The sequence below is a fragment of the Giraffa tippelskirchi genome, chromosome X (assembly GCF_054371585.1).
Source record: "Giraffa tippelskirchi isolate mGirTip1 chromosome X, T2T-mGirTip1v1.2.pri, whole genome shotgun sequence".
Lineage (NCBI taxonomy): Eukaryota > Metazoa > Chordata > Mammalia > Artiodactyla > Giraffidae > Giraffa > Giraffa tippelskirchi.
In genome coordinates this window covers 33,290,732-33,312,321 of record NC_137289.1, presented here as the reverse complement: position 1 = coordinate 33,312,321, position 21,590 = coordinate 33,290,732, and the positions used below count along the sequence as shown (strand labels likewise).

General features: G+C 43.8%; 1 protein-coding gene across 1 annotated transcript; it reads left to right on the top strand.

Moving 5' to 3' along the window:
* Positions 1-484: 484 nt before the first annotated feature.
* Positions 485-20,723, top strand: LOC145535967 (uncharacterized). Its single transcript, XM_081564314.1, has 4 exons — positions 485-796; positions 961-1,351; positions 16,822-16,867; positions 20,090-20,723. The coding sequence occupies exons 1-4, from the start codon at positions 691-693 to the stop codon at positions 20,417-20,419; spliced, it is 873 nt and encodes a 290-aa protein (XP_081420440.1). The 5' UTR covers positions 485-690; the 3' UTR covers positions 20,420-20,723.
* Positions 20,724-21,590: the final 867 nt, after the last annotated feature.

Genomic DNA, 21,590 nt, shown 5'->3' with positions numbered 1-21,590 from the left:
GTTTTTTTCTGTAGACACACAGACGGCCCTCCATATCCGTGGGTTTCACATCCGCAGATGCGGAGGGCCCGCTATGGGACTCGAGCATGCGCAGATTTTGGTATCCTCGGCGGGTCCCAGAACCAATCCCCGGCAACACCAAGGGGTGAACATATTAGTTTGATTGCTTCTCCTTGCTTAGTACTGGCTGCTGGATATGGGGCTGAGCCAGGAGATAGTCCCCAAACGTTTCTCCAAGGTCTACGGAGCGAGGGTGGGGGCCCGTTCTTCCCATCCACAAATCAGGCACAGGCCCTCGGTCTGGGAAGACGCCGGACCAAGTGCGCAGTACTTGTTCAGCTAAGTTGCAACTTGGGGGCCTGAGTTCTGCTCTCACTCATGCTCCCTACCAGCGCCCCCTGTGGTGCGCACCTAGAATTGCCCCCCATACCTCCTCCCCCCTCCCTCCCCCTGCCGCCAGGACCGCCAAGCTCCTGCCGCATGCGCACTTCAGCCGACCCAACCCCCAGCAGCCGACGATAAACCCCCGGAGGGCGTCTATCCGGACTCTAGTCCTGACCCGACGCCAGTGTAGCCCTAACGGTGCCGAATCGCGGGCCGCCGCTTCTAGCCCTGAGTCTAGAGCCGGGATCTCGGGAGACCCAGGACAGCCTCCGCTGAAGGCACAGCCTCCTGGACAGCGGTCGGAACATGAAGCCTCAGCCGCAGCGTGGCCACAGTGCCCATAGCGACACCGACGCGGTCGTTGCGGGCTTCCTCAGGCTGGGGGTCAAGGACAATTGGGAAGAAGTGCACGGTCAGTGGCAGGCTGGGCACTCGGTTCAGAGGATACCAGGAAACGAATTTCCCTAGGGAGGGGCGAGCAGGAGGATTCCTCCTCAGACGCGGCGGGTTCCCTCCTCTTCCTCAGCGGGCTCGCTCGACGGCCTGACCTTTGTCTTCGGGTTTCTTCTCTTGCAGAGGCTGAGCCCGCGAAGATCTCGCTTCCTGGAGAAGAGGGAGAGGAGCCGAAGGCTCAGTCCAAACCTGAGCAGGGAGCAGCCGCGGAGGGGAAAGAGGCGGGATATGAAGAAGGAGAAGAAAAGGAAGGCGGCAATGTGGGCGCGGGAGATGCGGGCCCCCCAGACGGGGGAAGCCGCTACGCCAAGGCTGAGATAGACGCTGAGGCGCGCGCGGGCGGCGGCGAGGGCGGAGAGAAGGGCGGGGAGGAGCAGCGCCGGGGAGCCGCCATCGAGGTTTGGAGGGGGGCAGGCAGGCGCCACCGAGTCTCCCGGCCCACCTTCACGCTGGAGCAGATGCGGGAGCTGGAGAGAACTTTCCACCACACTCCGTATCTCAGCGTGGCCATGCGGTAAGCGGGCGGCTCCGGGGGCGCGGGCTGAGGCGAGCGGGTCCCTGTCCTCAGCTCTGGAGTTGAAAACCCCAGGGCCTGGGGCGGGGGCTCTGCCCGGTGGGAATCGAGTCAGTATTAAGGTGGGGAGTTTGAATAAGTCATGTCGGGAAACTGTCGGCCCATAGTTAACAAATGAGTCGCTGGAGGTATGGTGGAGCACGTGCGCGGTTGGATTCTACTTTGATTTAAAATATTGGTCATCAGTTATTCATGGATTATATTTGCGTTAATGTAAATACTACATTGAATGTGAAAGTGAAAGTCTCTCAGTCGTGTCAGACTCTTTGAGACCCCACGGACTGTATAGTCCATGGAATTCTCCGGGCCAGAATACTGGAGTGGATAGCAGTTTGCTTCTCGAGGGGATCTTCCCAACCCAGGGATCGAACCCAGGTCTCCGGCATTGCAAGAGGAAGCTTTACCTGCTGAGCCCCAGGGAAGCCCAAATACTACGTTAGAACATCCTTTGTCTTAATTACTGAATTTTTAGTTACCCTTAAAGTTTGTGCCGGAGGTAGAATTGTCCCTAAAGCAAGCCACAGAGTGGAGAATGAATGGATTGCTGAGTGTCTGAATGCAGAAAAGATTTTAAAAGCTATCATTTACATTGTACTTACTGTGTTAAGCACTTGCCCTAAAGGGTTTCCTACAGATTGTCATTGAATCTTCACAACCCTATGTGAATGTGGCAGCTATTGTTTTTTTATCCCTGCTTGACCTGTTAGAAAAACTGAAGCCAAGAGACGTGAAGAGACTTGCCCAAGATCCACACAGCTCGAATGTGGCTGAGATTTGATCCTAGGAGGCTGTTCAGTAGGCAAGGCCAGAGGTGATGGTGTGGTAATGGATAGAAGTGAACAGATTAAAGAGGTATTTAGCAGGTAAAATTGATAGCGATTCATGGTAATTTGGACATAGGAGTAAAGGGAAATGATTAAGAAAAATATCTGAATTTCTGATTTGCCCAACTGAATGGCTGGTGGAATACTCAATGAGCTAGGGAATATTGAAAGAGTGACAGAAGCTTGCAAGAGACAGAGGAGGACTGATTGGAGAGGCTGTAGGCAAACCGTTTCATGGAAACCTCCATGGTGGTAGGAGATGAGTTAATGAGAAAGGATGGTAAATAGCATCAACTTTGGCTCAGTATTTTCTGTTCAGTTTGATTACTCCAAGTTCGGTTGGCTTTTGCTGTGTGATAATTCTAAGAATCAGCCCAATTTCTCCCTTTCTCAAGTGTCAAACTCAAGATGCCCCTTGATTTGGGTGTCCAGAACTGCCTATATCTCATTTATACCTTTTGACTGCCTTCACCCAGTTCCCCCACCTGACTCCCTCTGGTAACCACCAATCTAATCTCTTTTTTTTCAGTTTGATTACTTTTGAAGTGTAACGGACCTACAACAATATGTTAGTTCTTGTTATGCAACCTAGTGATTCATTATTTCTAAATTTATTTATTTATCTATTTTTTTACTTTACAATATTGTATTGGTTTTGCCATACATTGAGATGAATCCGCCATGGGTGTACCATTATTTCTATACATTTAAAAATGATCACCATAAGTCTGTCACCATAAAAGATATTATATAATTATTGACTATATTCCCCACACCGTACATTTCATACCAGTTATTGATTTTGTAACTGGAAGTTTTTACCTCTTAATCTCCTTCCCCTATTTCTCTCCTCCCCCCACCCCTCCTTTCAGACAACCACCTGTTTTTTTTCTCTGTATCTATAATTTTGTCTCTGTTTAGCTACGTTTTTTCATTTGTTTCACTTATTAGATTCCACGTGTAAGTGAAATCATACAGTGTTTGTCTTTCTGCCTCTGATTTATTTCACTAAATATAGTACTCTCTAGGTCCATCCACATTGTTACAAATAGCAGAATTTCATTCATTTTTATGACTGAGAAGTATTCCATTGTATATATATATATATATATATATATATCACATCTTCTTTATCCATTTATCTGTTACTGGGCACTTAGGTTGCTTTCATCTTTTGGCTGTTGTAAATAATGCTGCTATGAACATTGAGGTGCAGATATCATTTTGAATTACTGTTTTCGTTTTCTTTGATATTTACCCAAGAGTGGAATCGCTGGATCGTATGGTAGTTCTAATTTGAGTTTTCCTGAGAAACCTCCATACTGTTTTCCATAGTGGCTGCACCAGTTTACATTCCCACAGTGTAGGATTCCCTTTTCTCCACATCCTTGCCAACATTTGTTATCCTTTTGATGATAGCCATTTGACAGGTATGAGGTGATCTCATTGTGGTTTTGAATTGCGTTTCTCTGACGATTAACAGTGTTGAGCTTTTTTTTTTCATATGTCCGTTGGCCATCTGTGTATCTTCCTTGGCAAAATGTCTATTCAGGTCTTTGCCCATTTTTGCATTAGGTTCTTTGTTTTTTGATACTGAGTTGTATGAAGTGGCGTGAAAGTCACCCAGTTGTGTCCGACTCTGTGACCCCATGGACTCTACAGTCCATGGAATTCTCCAGGCCAGAATACTGGAGTGGGTAGCCTTTGCCTCCTCCAGGGGATCTTCCCAATCCAGGGCTCGAATCCAGGTCTTCTGCATTGCAGGCAGATTCTTTACCAGCTGAGCCACACAAGGGAAGCCTAAGAATACTGAAGTGGGTAGCCTATCCCTTTTCCAGCAGATCTTCCCGACCCAGGAATAGAACCAGGGTCTCCTGCATTGCAGGTGGATTCTTTACCAACTGAGCTATGAGGGAAGCCCGACCTGTTTTTATAAATATTGGATATTAACCCCTTGTCAGTAATATCCTTTGCAAAAATTTTCTCCCGTCCAGTAGGTTGTCCTTTTGCTTTGTATATGGTTTCCTTTGCTGTGCAGAAGCCTTTAAGTTTAATTAGGTCTCATTTGTTTGTTTTTGCTTTTATTTCTTTTGCCTTAGGAGACAGATCCCAAAAATTATCGCTGTGATTTATGTCAAAGAGTGTTCTGCCTATGTTTTCCTCTAGGAGTTTTATAGTATCTGGTCTTACCTTTAGGTCATTGATCCATTTTGAGTTTATTTTTTAATGTTCTGTGAGAAAATGTTCTAATTTCTTTTACACGCAGCTGTCCAGTATTCTTAGCACCACTTATTAAAGTGACTCTTTTCCCTATTGTATGTTCTTACCTGCTTTGTCATAGAGTAATTGACGGTAAGTACTTGGGTTTATTTCTGGACTCTCTAGTCTGTTCTAGTGTATGTGTTTTTAATGCCAGTACCATACTGAGGTGTTTTGTGTTTTTTTTTTTTTGGCCGCACCCCATGGCATTCAGAATCTTCTCTGTCCAGGGATGGAACCCAAGCCCCCTGTAGTGAAAGGGCGGTGTCAGGTGTCTTAACCACTAGACTGCCAGGGAAGTGCATTGATGACTATAGCTTTGTGGTATAGTCTGAAGCCAGGGAGTGTGAGACCTCCAGCTTTGTTCTTTTTTCTCAAGATTACTTTGGCCATTTGGGGGTCTTATGAGGGTTTCATATAAATTTCAGGATTATTTCTTTTTTGGGTGAATTTATTGTAGGGTGAACAATGTCATATATTCCACTTTTTTGTAGGTACTTTTTGTTTTTTAGTTAATTTTCATTGGAGTATAGTTGCTTTACAATGTTGTATTAGTTTCTGCAGTATAGCAAAATGAGTGAGCTATACATATACACAGCCCCTCTTTTTTTTGATTTCCTTCCCTGCCATGTATTTTGATAGGAATTGCATTAAATCTGTAGATTGCTTTGGGTTTTATGGACATTTTAGCGATATTAGTTCTTCCAGTCCAAGAACATAGATTATCTTTGCATTTCTTGGTATAATTTTTAAATGCCTTCAGCAGGGTTTGATGGTTTTCAGAGTATAGGTCTTTCACTTGGTGAAAGTGTATTGCGCTTCCTTTGGTGAAACCAAACCTCCTTGGTTACGATTATTCTTCGGTATTTTATTCTTTTTAATGCTATTTTAAATGGGATTGTTTTCTTGCTTTCTCTGATAGCTTATTATTAAGTGTATAGAAAAGCAACACATTTCTATATATTAATCTTGAATCCTGAAACTTTACTGAATTCATTTATTAGTTCTAATAGACTTTTGGTGGAGACTTGAAAGTTACCTTTTTTAAAAAATTGAAGAATAGTTGATATACAATATTACGTAAGTTTTAGGCGTACAACATAGTGATTCACAATTTTTTTTGATTTCAAAGTATTTATTTAGAATTGTGTTTTTTAATAAAAACAATAGTATCAGAATATCACAATAATATATTTATCTTTGTGAAGAAAATTTCTGCATTAAAAAAATGAACAGTTTTATATACAAGCCAGTTAAACTATCATTTCTGTTTTTATATTTACTGCTACATATTGGGCAGAATCAATATATAACCATACGACAGAGTTGATGATGATGTCTAAAGATGCTTCTAGGGCAAAGATATGAAGACATAAAACTCTATATCAAGTTTAGATAATTGCAAAATAGAATTAGGAGCTTATTTTTATAATACCATTGGAAGATTATAGCCTACACAAAGGCAGCAGCAACTCTGATATGGAGGAGAGGACATATTTGAGAATTATTTAAGATTTAGGTGACAATATTGTAGTGGATATTAATGGAAAGACAAAAGAGATAATTTAGAGAAACTCTCAGAAATATGGTACTCACATAGCATGTGAAAATAACAAAGCCAGATATAATCAATGATTGTAACCAGATTATGATCATTATAATCAGATATAATTTATATTACATAGTTGTCATATGCATCTAGCACCATTATACTATATGTTATATCTTGTAATTTAATATCTTACAATTTCATGAAAGAGTTACTGTTTTTTTTTATTTTATTTTTTTTTCAATTTTTTTCTTCCAGATATATTAGGATAAAATTGACATATATCACTGTACAGGTTTAAGGTACACAGCATAATGCTTTCACTTATACACATCATGAAATGATTACATGTTCACAATAAATGTAGTGAACATTCATCATCTCACATAGATATCAAAAAGTATTTTCTTCCTTGTAATGAGAACTCTTAGGATTTATTCTCTTAATTTTCATATACATCATAGGGGAGTATTAACTATAGTCATCATGTGTATACTACATCACTAGTACTTATTCTTCTTATAACCAAAAGCTTGTATCTTTTTTTTACCCAATTCAGCATAATTAAGATTTATACAATTTTCACACAACAGTTTTTTAAAGTTAGATAGATGCTATTGTCCCATGATTCCAACACTAAAAATATGAACGAGAACACACTGAACATCCTTATTCTTGTCCCTTCCTTTTCCCAGTAACTCATTTCTGCTCTCTCAGACAGCCATCTGGACTCATTTCTTTACATCCTTCTAGAAAAGGATGTCTCTCATCCTTTTTTTTCCGCAAACCTTTTTGCATCGTCACTCTCCTGAGGAGGCTTTGAAGACATTTCTTCCTGATTATTGGCTCCTCCTTTAATTTGAATACACAGGTATACTGTGTATCTGTTTTTGTACTCTACATATAACTGTGCTCCTTACATAAAAATATTCAGATTCCTCCCACACAAGAACCAATTTTTACCCCTTCAGTGGTGATATCACCCCCAACAAGAATGCATATTCCATAGCTGTTTCGTGCAAATACAAGTAAATACAAATGCATTTTATTTTCCTCCTTTCACACAGATGGTACCATACTACACACATACTAACCTGTGCTTTTTTTACTCAAAATATCTCATGGTAATATTTTTATAATATTTTATTAAAAATATCCCCATTGTTTTTAATGGGTGCATAGTATTTAATTTTATAAATTTAAACTAACTTACTAAGATAATTTAAACTTATTTAATTCCAGTGATGGATGTTCAGGTTATTTCCAATTTTTTCTGCTTTAAAAAAAAACATGTTACAATGATTAGGATTATACACATCGAATATTGGGATCTGTGGTAGATTAAAGATGTCACGATTTCTCTGACACAGCAAAAGAGACACAGACATAAAGAACAGACTCCTGGACTCTGTGGGAGAAGGCGAGGTCACAATTTTTAAAGGTTGTACTCCACTATAGTTCTTATGAAATATTGGCTATATTCCCTGGATTGTGCCATATATCCTTGTAGCTTATTTATTTTATAGATGGTGGTTTGTACTTATTAATCCACTACCCCTATCTTGTCCCTCTCTCCTGTCTCTCCTCACTGGTAACCACTAGTTTATTCTCTATATCTATGAGACTTGTTTCTTTTTTGTTATATTCAATAGTCTGTTTTCATTTTTAGATTTCACATATAAGTGATATCATACACTATTTGCCTTTCTCTGTCCTACTTATTTATTTCATTAAGCATAATACCCTCCCAGTCCATCTATGTTGTTGCAGATGGCAAAATTTCATTCTTTGTCACGTTGAGTAGTATTCTATTGTATGTCTATACCATATCTTCTTAATCCGTTCCGAAGGCAATGGCAGCCCACTCCAGTACTGTTGCCTGGAAAATCCCATGGATGGAGGAGCCTGGCGGGCTGCCGCCGGCTGTGGGGTCGCTAAGAGTCGGACACGACTGAGCGACTTCACTTTCACTTTTCCCTTTCATGCACTGGAGAAGGAAATGGCAACCCACTCCAGTGTTCTTGCCTGGAGACTCCCAGGGACGGTGGAGCCTGGTGGGCTGCCGTCTATGGGGTCGCACAGAGTCAGACACGACTGAAGCGACTTAGCAGCAGCAGCAGCAGCAGCATGATGATGGACACTTACGTTTCCTCCATATCTTGGCTGTTGTGAATAATGCTGCATGAACACGGGTGCGTGTAGCTTTCTGAGGTAGTGTTTTGTTTTGTTTCCAGATATATGCGCAGGATTGAAATTTCTGGGTCATGCGGTGGTTCTGGTTTTAATTTTGTGAAGAACCTGATACTGTTCCCCGCGGTGGCTGCACCGGTTTACACTCCCGCCAACAGTGCGCAAGCGCTCTCTTTCCCCGCGTGCTCTCCAACATGTGGTATTTGGAGTCTTCTTCTTGAGAGCCATTCTGACCTGTGTGAGGTGACATCTCATTGTAGTTTGGGTTTGCATTGCTCTCGTGATTACTGATGTCTGTTTCATTGAGGTGTAGTTGATTTCAAATATTCTATGAGTTTCAGATGTGCAACATACTGACTGAAAATGTTTATAGATTATCCTTCATTTGAAGTTATTATAAGATATTGGCTATATTCCTGCTGCTGTAAAATAAATACATCCTTTTTAATTTTCCAATTCAGTTTCATTACTAGTAATTGATCTGTTCAAATTTTCTATTTCTTCTTGCCTCAGCCTTGGGAGAATGTACATATCTAGGAATCTGTTAATTTCTTCTAGGTTATCATTTTATTGATGTCTAAATAATTGTTCATAGTAGTCTCTTATGATCTTTTGTATTTCTGTGGTGTTGATTGTAACTTCTTTTTCATTTCTGATTTTATCGATTTGGACCCTCTTTTTTCTTGATGAGTCTGGCTAAACATTTATTAATTTCATTTACATTTTCAAAGAATCAACTCTTATTTGCATTGCTATTTTATATATTTTAAAATCTATTTCATTTATTTCTTCTCTGATCTTTATGATTTCTCCCTTGTACTAACTTTGGGTTTTGCTGGTTCTCCTTTTTCTAGTTCCTTTAGGTGTGCGGTTAGGTTGCTTATGTGAGATTTTTCTTATTTCCTGAAGTAAGCTTGAATTACTACAAACCTCCCTCTGAAAACTGCTTTTAGTGCATCCCATAGACTTTGGATTATTGTGTTTTCATTTTCATTTGTTGCTGGATTTTTTCTTTATTTCATCTTTGATTTCTTCGATGACTTATTCATTGTTCGGTAGCATTTTGTTTAGCCTCCATGTGTTTGTGTTTTTTTTGAAGTTTTTTTCCTTGTAGTTGATTTCTAGTCTCACAGCACTGTAGTTGGAAAAGATGTTTGATACCATTTAAATTTTCGTAAATTTATTGAGACTTGTTTTGTGGAGAATGTTCCATGTACACTTGAGAACGCGTTCAGTTCAGTTCAGTTCAATTGCTCAGTCGTGTCTGACTCTTTGTGATCCCGTGGACTGCAGTATGCCAGGCCTCCCTGTCCAGCGCCAAAGCCCGGAGTTTACTCAAACTTATGTCCAATGAGTCAGCGATGCCATCCACCCATTTCATCCTCTTTCATCCCCTTCTCCTCCTGCCTTCAATCTTTCCCAGCAACAGGGTCTTTTCCAATGAGTCAGTTCTTCCCATCAGGTGGCCAAAGTATTGGAGTTTCAGCTTCAGCATCAGTCCTTCCAATGAACATTCAGGACCGATTTCCTTTAGGATGGACTGGTTGGATCTCCTTGCAGTCCAAGGGACTCTCAAGAGTCTTCTCCAGCACCACAGTTCAAAAGCATCAATTCTTCAGCACTCAGCTTTCTTTATAGTCCAACTCTCACATCCATACGTGACTACTGGAAAAACCATAGCTTTGACTAGACGGACCTTTGTTGGCAAAGTAATGTCTCTGCTTTTTAATATGCTGTCTAGGTTGGTCATAAGTTTTCTTCCAAGGAGCAAGCATCTTTTAATTTCATGGCTGCAGTCACCATCTGCAGTGATTTTGGAGCCCCCCAAAATAAAGTCTGCCACTGTTTCCACTGTTTCCCCATCTATTTGCCATGAAGTGATGGGACCAGATGCCATGAACTCAGTTTTCTGAACGCTGAGCTTTAAGCCAACTTTTTCACTCTACTCTTTCACTTTCATCAGGAGGCTCTTTATTTCTTCTTCACTTTCTGCCATAAAGGTGGTGTCATCTGCATATCTGAGGTTATTGATATTTCTCCCGGCAATCTTGATTCCAGCGTGTGCTTCCTCCAGCCCAGCGTTTCTCATGATGTACTCTGCATATAAGTTAAATAAGCAGGGTGACAGTAAACAGCCTTGACTTACTCCTTTCCCGATTTGGAACCAGTCTGTTGTTCCATGTCCAGTTCTAACTGTTGCTTCCTGACTTGCATACAGATTTCTCAGGAAGCAGGTCAGGTGGTCTGGTATTCCCATCTTTTTAAGAATTTTCCAGAGTTGCTGTGGTCCACACAGTCAAAGGCTTTGGCATAGTCATTAAAGCAGAAATAGATGTTTTTCTGGACCTCTCTTGCTTTTTCGATGATACAACGGATGTTCGCTATTTGATCTCTGGTTCCTCTGCCTTTTCTGAATCCAGCTTGAACATCTGGAAGTTCATTGTTCACGTACTGTTGAAGCCTGGCTTGGAGAATTATGAGTATTACTTTCCTAGCGTGAGAGGGGAGTGCAATTGTGTGGTAGTTTGAGCATTCTTTGTCATTCCCTTTCGTTGGGATTGGAATGAAAACTGACCTTTTCCAGTCCTGTGGCCACTGCTGAGTTTTCCAAATTTACTGGCATATTGAGTGCAGCACTTTCACAGCATCATCTGTTAAGATTTGAAATAGCTCAACTGGAATTCCATCACCTCCCCTAGCTTTGTTTGTAGTGATGCTTCCTAAGGCCCATTTGACTTCGAATTCCGGGATGTCTGGCTGTAGGTGAGTGATCCACACCATCGTGGTTATCTGGGTCATGAAGAACTTTTTTGTATAGCTCTTCTGTGTAGTCTTGCCACCTCTTCTTAATATCTTCTGCTTCTGTTAGGTCCATACCATTTCTGTCCTTTATCGAGCCCATCTTTGCATGAAATGTTCCCTTGGTATCTCTAATTTTCTCTTTTTTTTTTTTTTCAAATACCCCAAATAGTTTTATTTTAAACATTTACCCATTTAAACTGTGCTAACTTCTGATACATAGACAATGGTATCTACTTAACTGTATATGCATACATGTATAAATATATACATAATTCCTACATATGGTAATATTTTGAGCTTCACCTATGAAATTAATTTCAATTGGGGTCAAACGTTTCATCTTTTGCAAGACACCTAATTTGTTCATGAAAATCTTGAATCCATCTGAGGTAAGGAAGAGAATCTCAGATAGGACTGGGGTATGGGATGGGGATGGTCAGACATGCCACTAGACCGTACAGGGTGCACTGCTGCAAATCAGAAAAAGAAGCCACATCATTTGGCCAGGCACCAATAAACTTGGCTTGGTGAATGGAGCAGGATTTCACTCCCAACCCCTGCCTCAGCCAGATGCCCTGCACTGGGTGCAGCCTACATGTAGGTGGCAGTCCTAGAGAGACAGCTCAGTGGTGGTGCAGGCAGATGGTGATCTGGCCACGCTGCACAGCTCCATTCCTTGATAGACTGATTGAATTTGTCTGAAGCAGTTTGGTTGGGTAGGGGGTCTCTTCTTCTCACCACTTCTGATGATTCAGCTGAAGAAGGAGATCACCCTGATGGAAAAAACGTCCATTTCTCAGGTTCAAGTTCGCAGACAGGTGTGCGGCCTCCAAGAGGGCTTTCATGGTTTACTTTCAGAAAATTGCTCAATGTTGATTCTTAAAAAAAGTATATGCTGTAGATCTGGTTATAGATGAGCTTGCTATTTCCCTACTGAGCTCAGGACTGGACTCCACAGTCCAGCAGATTCTTCTCAGTTATTCTGTCACCTCTTTCGGGAAAAACCTAGTTCCACTAGCAAATCCAGGCCCTCCCGCAGCCTGCTCTTCCTCACTTTCTCTCGGCGCCTCCGCTCGGGGTCGTGCGGAGGGGCTGCGTGAGGAGCGAGGAGCGGACGGAGAGCCACCGGGCGGCGCGCCCCGGTCCGGAGGGGGACGGGCCGGGGGGGACCAGAGCCGTGCACGGCCCCCACCTCACCCGACCCGGGCGGCGGGCCAGGCGGCGGCGCGGACACCCGCGCCCTGGAGGCTGGCTCCGAGGGCTCCGCCCGCCGCCGCGGCCCCTCCCCGCCGCAACCTAGAGGCCGCCGGGCTCTAATTTTCTTGAAGAGATCGCTAGTCTTTCCCATTCTGCTGTTTTCCTCTATTTCTTTGCATTCATTGCTGAGGATGTCTTTCTTATCTCTCCTTGCTATTCTCTGGAACTCTGCATTCAAATGGGTATATCTTTCCTTTTCTCTTTTGCCTTTCGCTTCTCTTCTCTTCATAGCTGTTTCTAAGGCCTCCTCAGACAGCCATTTTGCCTTTTTGCATTTCTTTTCCTTGGGGATGATCTTGATCCTTGCCTCTTGTACAATGTCATTGAACCTCTGTCCATAGTTCATCAGGTACTCTGTCTATCAGACCTAATCCCTTCAATCTATTTGTCACTTCCACTGTATAATCCTAAGGGATTTAATTTAGGTCATATCTGAATGGTGTAGTAGTTTTCCCTACTTTCTTCAATTTAAGTCTGAATTTGGCAATAAGGAGTTCATGATCTGAGCCACAGTCCGCTCCTGGTCTTGTTTTTGCGGACTGTATAGAGCTTCTCCATCTTTGGCTGCAAAGAATATAACCAATCTGATTTCGGTGTTGACCATCTGGTGATGTCCATGTGTAGAGTCTTCTCTTGTGTTGTTGGAAGAGGGTGTTTGCTATGACCAGTGCGTTCTCTTGGCAAAACTCGATTAGTCTTTGCCCTGCTTCATTCTGTACTCCAAGGCCAAATTTGCCTGTTACTCCAGATATCTCTTGACTTTCTACTCTTGCATTGCAGTCCCCTATAATGAAAAGGACATCTTTTGGGGGGTGTTAGTTCTAGAAGGTCTTATAGGTCTTCATAGAACCGTTCAACTTCAGCTTCTTCAGCGTTACTGGTCGGGGCGTAGACTTGGATTACTGTGATGGTGAATGGTTTGCCTTGGAAATGAACAGAGATCATTCTGTCGGTTTTGAGATTGCATCCAAGTACTTCATTTTGGACTCCTTTGTTGACTATGATGGCTACTCCATTTCTTCTAAGGGATTCCTGCCCACAGTAGTATATATAATGGCCATCCAAGCTAAATTCACCCATTCCAGTCCACCTTAGTTCACTGATTCCTAAAATGTCGACATTCCTAAACTGTGAACGTGTATTCTGCTGCTTTTGGATGGGATGCTCTATGAGTCCACTAAGTCTAATATGTCACTTGAGGTCAGTGTTTCCTTATGGATTTTCTGTTGGATGATCTGTCCGTTGATGTAAGTGGGGTGGCAAAGTCCTGAATGTGATGCTTACTGTCAGTTTCTCCTTTATGTTTGTTTGTATGTACTGTATGTATTTTAGGTGCTCTTATGTTGGCTGCCTATATATTTACAGTTGTTACATCTTCTTGAGCTGATTGCATGTTCATTATGTAGTCTTTCTTTGTCTCTTGTTATGGTCTCTGTTTGAAAGACAAGTTTATCTGATACAAGTGTTGCTACCCCAGCTTTCTTTTGATTGACATTTGCATGAATACCTTTTTCCATCCTCTCTCTTTTTGTCTGAGTCTTTAGATCTGAAGGGAGACTCCTGTAGGCAGCATGTACGTGGGTTTTGTTTCTGTGTCCAGTCAGCCACTCTGTGTCTTTTAATTGAAGCGTTTATTCCATTTATATTTAAAGTAATTATTGGTAAGTATATATTTACTGCCATTTTGTTAATTCTTTTCTTTTTGTTCTTTTCTTCTTCTTTGCGCTCTTCCTTTGTGATTTGATGGCTTTCTTTAGTGTTATGTTTGGATTGCTTTCTCTTTTGTTGTATGTGTGTCCATTATAGATTTTTGGTTTGTGGCTACCATGAGGTTTATATAGATAGTGTTTTTGGTTATACTTACGTATACATGTTGTGTATATGTATTCTTTTTCAGATTCTTTTCCTTTACAGTTTATCATAAGATAGTGAATAACCTTCCCTGTGCTATACAGTAAATCCTTGTTGTTTATCTATTTTATATATGGTAGTGTGCATCTGTTAATCTCATACTCCCAATTCATTCCCCCTCCTCGGTTACCAGAAATATGTTTTCTACGTCTGTGAATCTGTTTCTGTTTGTAAAAAAGTTCATGTGTACTGTTTTTTTTTGAATTCTGCATGTAAGTGATATCTTACGGTGTTTGTCTTTATTGGAATTAATTCACTTAGCCTAATACTATCCAGGTCCATCCACATGGTTACAAAAGGCAGAATTTCATTCTTTTTATGGCTGAGTAATATTCCATTGCATATACATACCACATCTTTATCCATTCATCTGTTGATGAACACTTAGGGTGCTTCCATGTTTTAGCTGTTGTCAACAGTGCCACTATGAACATCGGTGTGTGTGTATCTTTTCTAATTAGAGTTTTTCTCTTTTCTAGATATATGCCCAGATGTGGGATGAGCAGTGTTGAGAATCTTTTCACGTGCCTGATGGCCATCTATATGTCTTCTTTGAAGAAATGTCTGGGCGGGCTTAATTTCCAAAATACAGAAATAGCTCATACAACTTAATAAAAACAACAACAAAAACCCAACCCAATCAAAAAATGGCAGAAGACCAAAGGAGAGATTTCTCCAAAGAAGACACGTGTGTGTGTGTGTGTGTGCGTGTGCGTGTGTGCGTGTGCGTGTGTGTGTGTGTGCGGGCACGCGCGCGCGCAGTTGTGTCCAACTCTTTGTGACCCCATGGATTCTTGGCTTGGAAATTCCATGGACAGAGAAGCCTGACAGGCTCCAGTCCCACACATTCACAATGAGTTGGACACAATAGAGCACATGTGTGCACACACACACATACATGTCTTCTTTGGAGAAATGTCTATTTAGGTCTTCTCATTTTTTGATTGGGTTGTTTTTTGTTGCTGTTATTGAGTTGTATGAAGTGTTTGAAAGTTAAGCTCATGTCGATTGCATCATTCACAAATATTTTCTACTATTTCGTAAACCCTATGGACTTTCGTTTTCTTTATGGCTTCCTTTGCTGTGTAAAAGCTTATAACTTTACTTTTTACTCTTTTCTTATTTGTATTAATAGCCTTTTTCTTTTTTGCTTAGAGAAGTTCCTTTAACATTTCTTTTAAAGCATGTTTTGTGGTGTCGAACACTTTGCTTTTGCTTGTCTCTAAAAGTCTTTATCTCTTCTTGAACTCTGAATGATAGCTTTTCCAGGTAGAGTATTCTTTGTTGTAGATTTTTTCCTTTGATCACATTAAATATACTGTGTCACTTCCTCCGGTCGTCAGAGAGAGCTATATGCTCCAGGGGTGCTTTCTGTATGGGCTGCATGAGCCCTTCTGATGTGGTGGGCTGACTACCATGGGTGGACCCCAGGTCTGTTGGTTACCAGGCGTTGCCTAGTGCAGAGGCTGCTGGCCCCACTGGTGTTTGGGGCTGGGTCCTGGGACCTCTGGCGGGCAAGTCTGGTTCTTGGGTGACTGGGGACTCAGGAGGTCCTATGGCAACTGACTTGTTGGTGAGTGAGGCTGTGTCCCTGCCTGGCTAGCTGCTTGGTTTGGGGTGTGTCGGGATTAGTGCCAATAGACTGGTGGGAGGGCTGGGTCACAGTACTAATAGTCTAGAGGGAAGATTTCAAAATGGCCCTTGCCAGCAGCAGAGTCCTCACGGTCCAACGAGCACCTTAAACTGGCTGCTGCCAGCGTCTTTGTCCCCAGGGTGAGCGGTAGTTGTTTCCTGCCTCTTCAGGAGATTCTCCGGATCCACAGGCAGGTCTGACCGAGGCTCCTTTCAAATCACTGCTTCTGCCCTGGGTCCTGGAGCATGTGAGATTTTGGGTTCATCCTTTCCGAGTGGAGTCTCAATTTCTCACAGCCCCCGGGTCTCCTGAAAGGAAGCCCTGCTGGCCTTCAAAGCCAAATGTTCCGAGAGCTTATCTTCCCGGCTCAGGACCCCAGGCTAGGAAATCTAGTGTGCTCAGACCCCTTGCTTCTTGTGGTAAATCTCTTCAATTATAATTATCTTCCTGTATATGGGTTGCCTGGTGGCTCAGATGGTTAAGAGTCCCCCTGCAATGCGGGAGTCCTGGGTTCGACTCCTGGGTTGGGAAGATCCCCTGGAAGAGGGCTTGGCAATCCACTCCAGTTTTCTTGCCTGGAGAATCCCCATGGCAGAGGAGCCTGGTGGGCTACAGTCCATGGCATCGCAAAGAGTGGGACACCGGTGAGCGACTAAGCACTGCACATATGGGTTTCCGACCTGTGGGTGTGAGTCTTGACTATACCCCTTCTCCACCCTTCCTGTCCATCTTATCGTGTTTCCTTCTTTATAGCTGTAGTTGTGGAAGATCTTGTCTGCTCACCTTTCAGGTCATTCTCATCAAGAGCTTCTCTGTATATAGTTGTAATTTTGGTGTGCCCAAGGGAGGAAGTGAGCTCAGAGTTTTCCTATGCTGTTATCTTGGCTACTCTGAATAAATATTTTAAATAGTGAGAAATGTACAACATACATTTCATTTCATGCATAATGTCAAATGCTGAATGTTTGTAATTATTCCCCCTCAGACAGGACCTTGCAAGATGCATGGGAGTGACTGAAGATAGAATGCAGGTGAATAAACTGGGAAAAAGCACTTTGGCGTAACAGCTCTTCTAAAACCCACTTCAGGAACTGGATACCTTGTCCTGGACATTCTCACGTTGGTTTGTTTTTGTAGCCTTCACTATGTTTGGGAAGTAAGATTGGAACTTCTGGGACTTTGGGAACTTCAGTAAAGTAAACTCCTTCTAACACTGATATCCTTTAGGGGCAATTCTCTGTGGACTCATGTTGGGACTGAGTCTGACTTAGGAATTATTCAAACTAATGCACCAAATAGCTGGGTTATAAGGGGGTCCACCCCTTGAGTGGCAACTCACTCCAGTATTCTTGCCCGGAGAATCCCCATGGACAGAGGAGCCTGGTGGGCTACAGTCCACGAGGTCACAAAGAGTTGGACACGACTGAGTGACTCAGCACACAAAGGGGGTCCAAGTATACTAAATTATCTAAAATACGTAAGCCAGGCATCAGCTCTTTCTGCAAGGAGTGAATTTTCAAGTATTCAGGCATTTGGGTAAGGGAATAATTCACCTCAGGACGCAACATATGAGCAACAAATGTACGTTTAGTTTAGCTGAGACTGATGGGGAGGGGGATAATTTACAATTCCAAGTGCCCGATCCTCCTGCTGTTGTTTTTGTGTGTTTGGTAGAGCAACGCAGGAGACACAAGAGACGGGGGTTCCATCCCTGTTTTAGGAAGACCTCCTGGAGAAGGAAATGGCAACCTGCTTTAGTATTCTTGCCTGGAAAATACCATGGACAGAGGAGCCTGGCAGGCTCTCTGGGGTCGCAAAGAGGCGGACACAACTGAGCAGACACATACTCACACTCACTCAGAGCAGTGTAGAGTTTCAGCTGTAAATTTTAATTTTCTGAAATTGTTTGATGTGCAGTCTGAAAACTTTGCTAACATAGTCGGTTGTGCATTATGATGGAGATGGAGGAAAGATGTGCGACCCTTAGGAATTTGTCTAAATATATATATTAAAATAAGTTGAATAAATTTCCACTGACCTAGAAAGGTGAGTTTGAGAAAATTGGACACTATCAATATATTTATTGGAGATACTGCATATATGCAACATTATGAAACTGCCAGATGTATCAGTGAATATTATTTTGAGCAATTTCTAATGGCTAAGGATTTTTTTCTGCCCTTTTCGTACTATTTTCAGGGATTGGTTTTGAAGAATCTCTCTCTGATGGCCCACGGTCCATGGCTCCAAGCCAGTAGCTTCCTTGTGTTAACTCGAAGTACTTGCCCATTTACTTAGATGGTAATGACTACTCGGTACCTCAAGGCACAGAAACTGAATAGTTGTTTTTAGAACAGAGTAAGTTGTATCAAGGGAATATTTTGTTAAAGTAGAAAATTAAGGAAGGAAGGAAGAAAAATCAGGAAGGTATTATTATTCACTTTGCTGCAGAGCCCTTGTGTGAGGGTGGTGATGGATGCGGGCTGCAGACCTGGTTGGGGTGGGGAGGTCTGGAAAGCAAGGCTGGGAGCCTAAGGCCAGGGACTAGGATCACAGTCAGGTCTGGCCAGGGCTTGGGAGGCCCGGGCCTCTGCTCTTTCATGCAGGCAAAGCAAGCTCACTGGGAAAGAAAACCTGAAGTTTTGGTGACATGCTTCTCCTGGGTTTACATAGTGGTCTCTTAGTGGAGCTCTGAAGGAAAAAGGACCCACAGGAAACAACTAAGGGAAAAGAGAGAATGTTCCCACCTATTTCCAAATTCTATGGCACGAATTTCCCAAAGAAATATTTAATAGACATCTCCCCTTGTTTTCACACACAGCAAGAGTTACTCTATGAAAGCAGTACTGGGAATATGGAAGTAGTAGCCGCCAGAACTTCAGTTAGCCAGTTTTGCATTTTGCTTATCTTTATGCAGATTTGATCCCTGGTACACTCTTATCTCCCCCTTCAAAAGGAGCTCTATTAATCTGGCTCCTTAAGACTACATATTCATGCATCAGAAGAGCCCAGATACTAAGGATGGGAGAGGAAAAATGAGGCGGTAGAGAGCAGGAGGCCCTTGGTTTCATGTAAAATTTGCGGTGTGAAAACATGCAAAACTATTAAATATGATGTAATTCCAATAAGTGGGATGCTGAGGGAGCAGTGGCACCCACAGCACAGGTTTTTCTTTCAGTTGTTAAGAGTTGGCTCATATTTCAGAAGGAGCCATTTTGTGAATCCTGACCCGGGTGGTTGTCGATTATCTTCCTAATATGCAGGTTGCACCCTCTTGCCTTAAGCATGAGGGGACGATGGGGCCCTGCTGGTTGAGTGGCAGTGCCTAGAGAGCAGGGCCATGCTGGGAACCAGAGACTCTGGTCCAAGGCCTTGCAGCCACACCCAGAGCAGAGGGAGCTGACTGGGTCCTGAGCGCAGGCAGGTTTGGAGGGTGGGACAGGCTGGAGAGTGCAGAACTGAGAAAGACAACAGTGGTTGCCTCCTCCCCCCGCCCCCATCTCTTGGCTGGCCAAGATTTAAGAATGTCGGTCAATTTGGGCGAAGTTTGTTCCATGGACAGAGGAGGCTGGCAGGCTGCAGTCCATGGGGTCGCCCAGAGTCGGACAGGACTGAAGCCACTAAGCAGCAGCAGCAGCAGCAGCAGTCTAAACCTCTCTGATCTGCAGTCTAGTACTAAGGCGGTGTCCAGGGCTTCAGCTCCACTGGTGTCAGCAGACGAGCCACAGAGTGCCTGGGCCCCCACGACCAAACCTCCCTGGCAACACCAGCTCTGTCTCTATGACCGTCGCATCGGTCCCCGAGGACAGCTTTTATTTACAAATCCAGCCCGCGCCTATTGATTATTTACTGTGCACCAAAGATGGGTCATTCAAAATGGGTCCCGTTCCTCTCAGTATGATTTTAAAAGGCACCCACTTTATCCTGTGCTCAACTTCCCCCATCACGAAGGCGCACCTGCCTAGTGAGTGGGGTTAGGGGCAGGAATAGTAATAGGTGGGGGGACATACGAGGCCATAAGCCAGTCCAGAGCCAGGCACATCGTCGGTGCTCATTTGCTGGGGGTGGGGTGGGGGACTGATGGCAGGGCCTTTAAGTAAATGTCCTAAAAACTTTTAACCAGAAGGAAATAGCTTCTTCTCCTGGTGCAGTTTCCCATCTTCAAGTCACCAAGATTTCCCCGCTCTGTTTTTTCCTGTCTGACATTAAATGCTCCATGTACTAACGCAGCCCGTTTTTCTCTCTGATTGGAGGTGTGGTTTAAGCATAGAAGGACCATGTGGAAGAAATGCCAGAGAGCACTGAGGTTCAGAGGTGCACCCCTTCGGCTCCCGGCCTACCCTGTGGTCAGCAACTGGGGTGGACCCTGCATCACCATCCTCATTCAGGAGCCAAATTGGGACTGGGTCCTTCTGGAGCCGATGCCCCTGGAGCTGATGCCCATGCTGCCCATGCCCCCCATGCTGCCCATGCCCCCCATTCCGCCCATGCCCCCCATGCTGCTCTTGCTGCCCATGCCGCCCATGGCCCCCATGCCCCCATGCCGCCCATGCCCCCCATGCTGCTCTTGCTGCCCATGCTAACCTTACCCCCTCTGTTTCTGCCTCCTCTGCCCTGGATTCCACCACCCTCCGTTCACTCCGGCCGCCCTCACAGGGCCTTTCCTGGTCCCCTACCACCAGTGGCCTTTCTGTAGCCCCGGTTCCTCTTGAATGGTCTCTCTGACAGCTTTGGCGAAAGTGCCTTTGAGCCAGAATGAAGTTCTGATACCTCACCATCAGGCACACAGTGCCTGCCAAGTGTGTTAAATACAAATGCTGAGTCATTGACCCACTGTTTTAGGGCACGTTTTCTGTATTTTCAATAAAGTTGTGAATTCTCTGCATATTTGTTCTGTGTGTCACATGGGTTAGTGCATCTGATGGAAACTGCTGAGCCACAGTCACCATCAGTAGGCCACGCACATCTCCGACGTTTCCCAGGTGCTCAGGAGGAGTGTACACAGACGCATCCGTTCTCTTCCACCCTCATCTCCAACACCCATCCTCCCCCCTCTCTGCCCCACTGGGACCACCGAGATGTGCAAGACGGGTGGCGTGAGTCTCCAAGGGAGGAGAGTGTGTTCCCAGGCAGGCCTGAGCCACATTCATGGTGATGAGGTCAGAGGCAAGGACCCCAAGGGCCACTTCTACAGGGGCAGCTCATAGGGCTTTATGGAGAAGAGGGAGCTGGGTGTTAACCTGATTCTCTCATAGTTCTGTTCCCCGCTTTCCCTTTTGTGGAGGGTATGTGGGGTTGGGGGCGGCGCAGATAGAAACCACTCTAGTGGGAGGGGGAGTTCCTGGCTCTGTAGAGGAAATGCAAGAGGAGACTCTGTCTAGGCCAGTGTAAGACTCTTCCCTCTCCCTCCCCTCTCCCAGAGGTGGAAACCATAGCCCTCCCTCCCCAGCTCAGAGCTGATCATGTGGCCTTCAGATATATCCTGTCACCTTCAACATCCTGGAGAGAACCTGGGTTCCAGCTAATTTACTACTGCAAAGAAGGCTCTTGGTTGAGTGCTGCCTGAAGCCAGGAGGAGTGGTCCCTGAGCACTGATGCAGGATAATCACATTATTTAAAAGAAGCAGGAAGACCTTGCCTTTCTTCTTCAAATGGAATTCCCAGGTAGAAACCACCCAGGAAAGGGTTTGTGAGGAGAAGGAGAAGGCCCTCAGCCAAGTTCCCCTTGTAGCTGGGGGTTGGGGTGGAGGAGGG

Excerpts from the sequence above, each read along its gene's own strand:
- LOC145535967 (XM_081564314.1), top strand. The coding sequence starts at position 691 with ATGAAGCCTCAGCCGCAGCGTGGCCACAGTGCCCATAGCGACACCGAC. Across the intron at positions 797-960 it reads CAATTGGGAAGAAGTGCACG|AGGCTGAGCCCGCGAAGATC; the intron begins GTCAGTGGCAGG and ends CTTCTCTTGCAG. Across the intron at positions 1,352-16,821 it reads TATCTCAGCGTGGCCATGCG|ACAGGACCTTGCAAGATGCA; the intron begins GTAAGCGGGCGG and ends ATTCCCCCTCAG.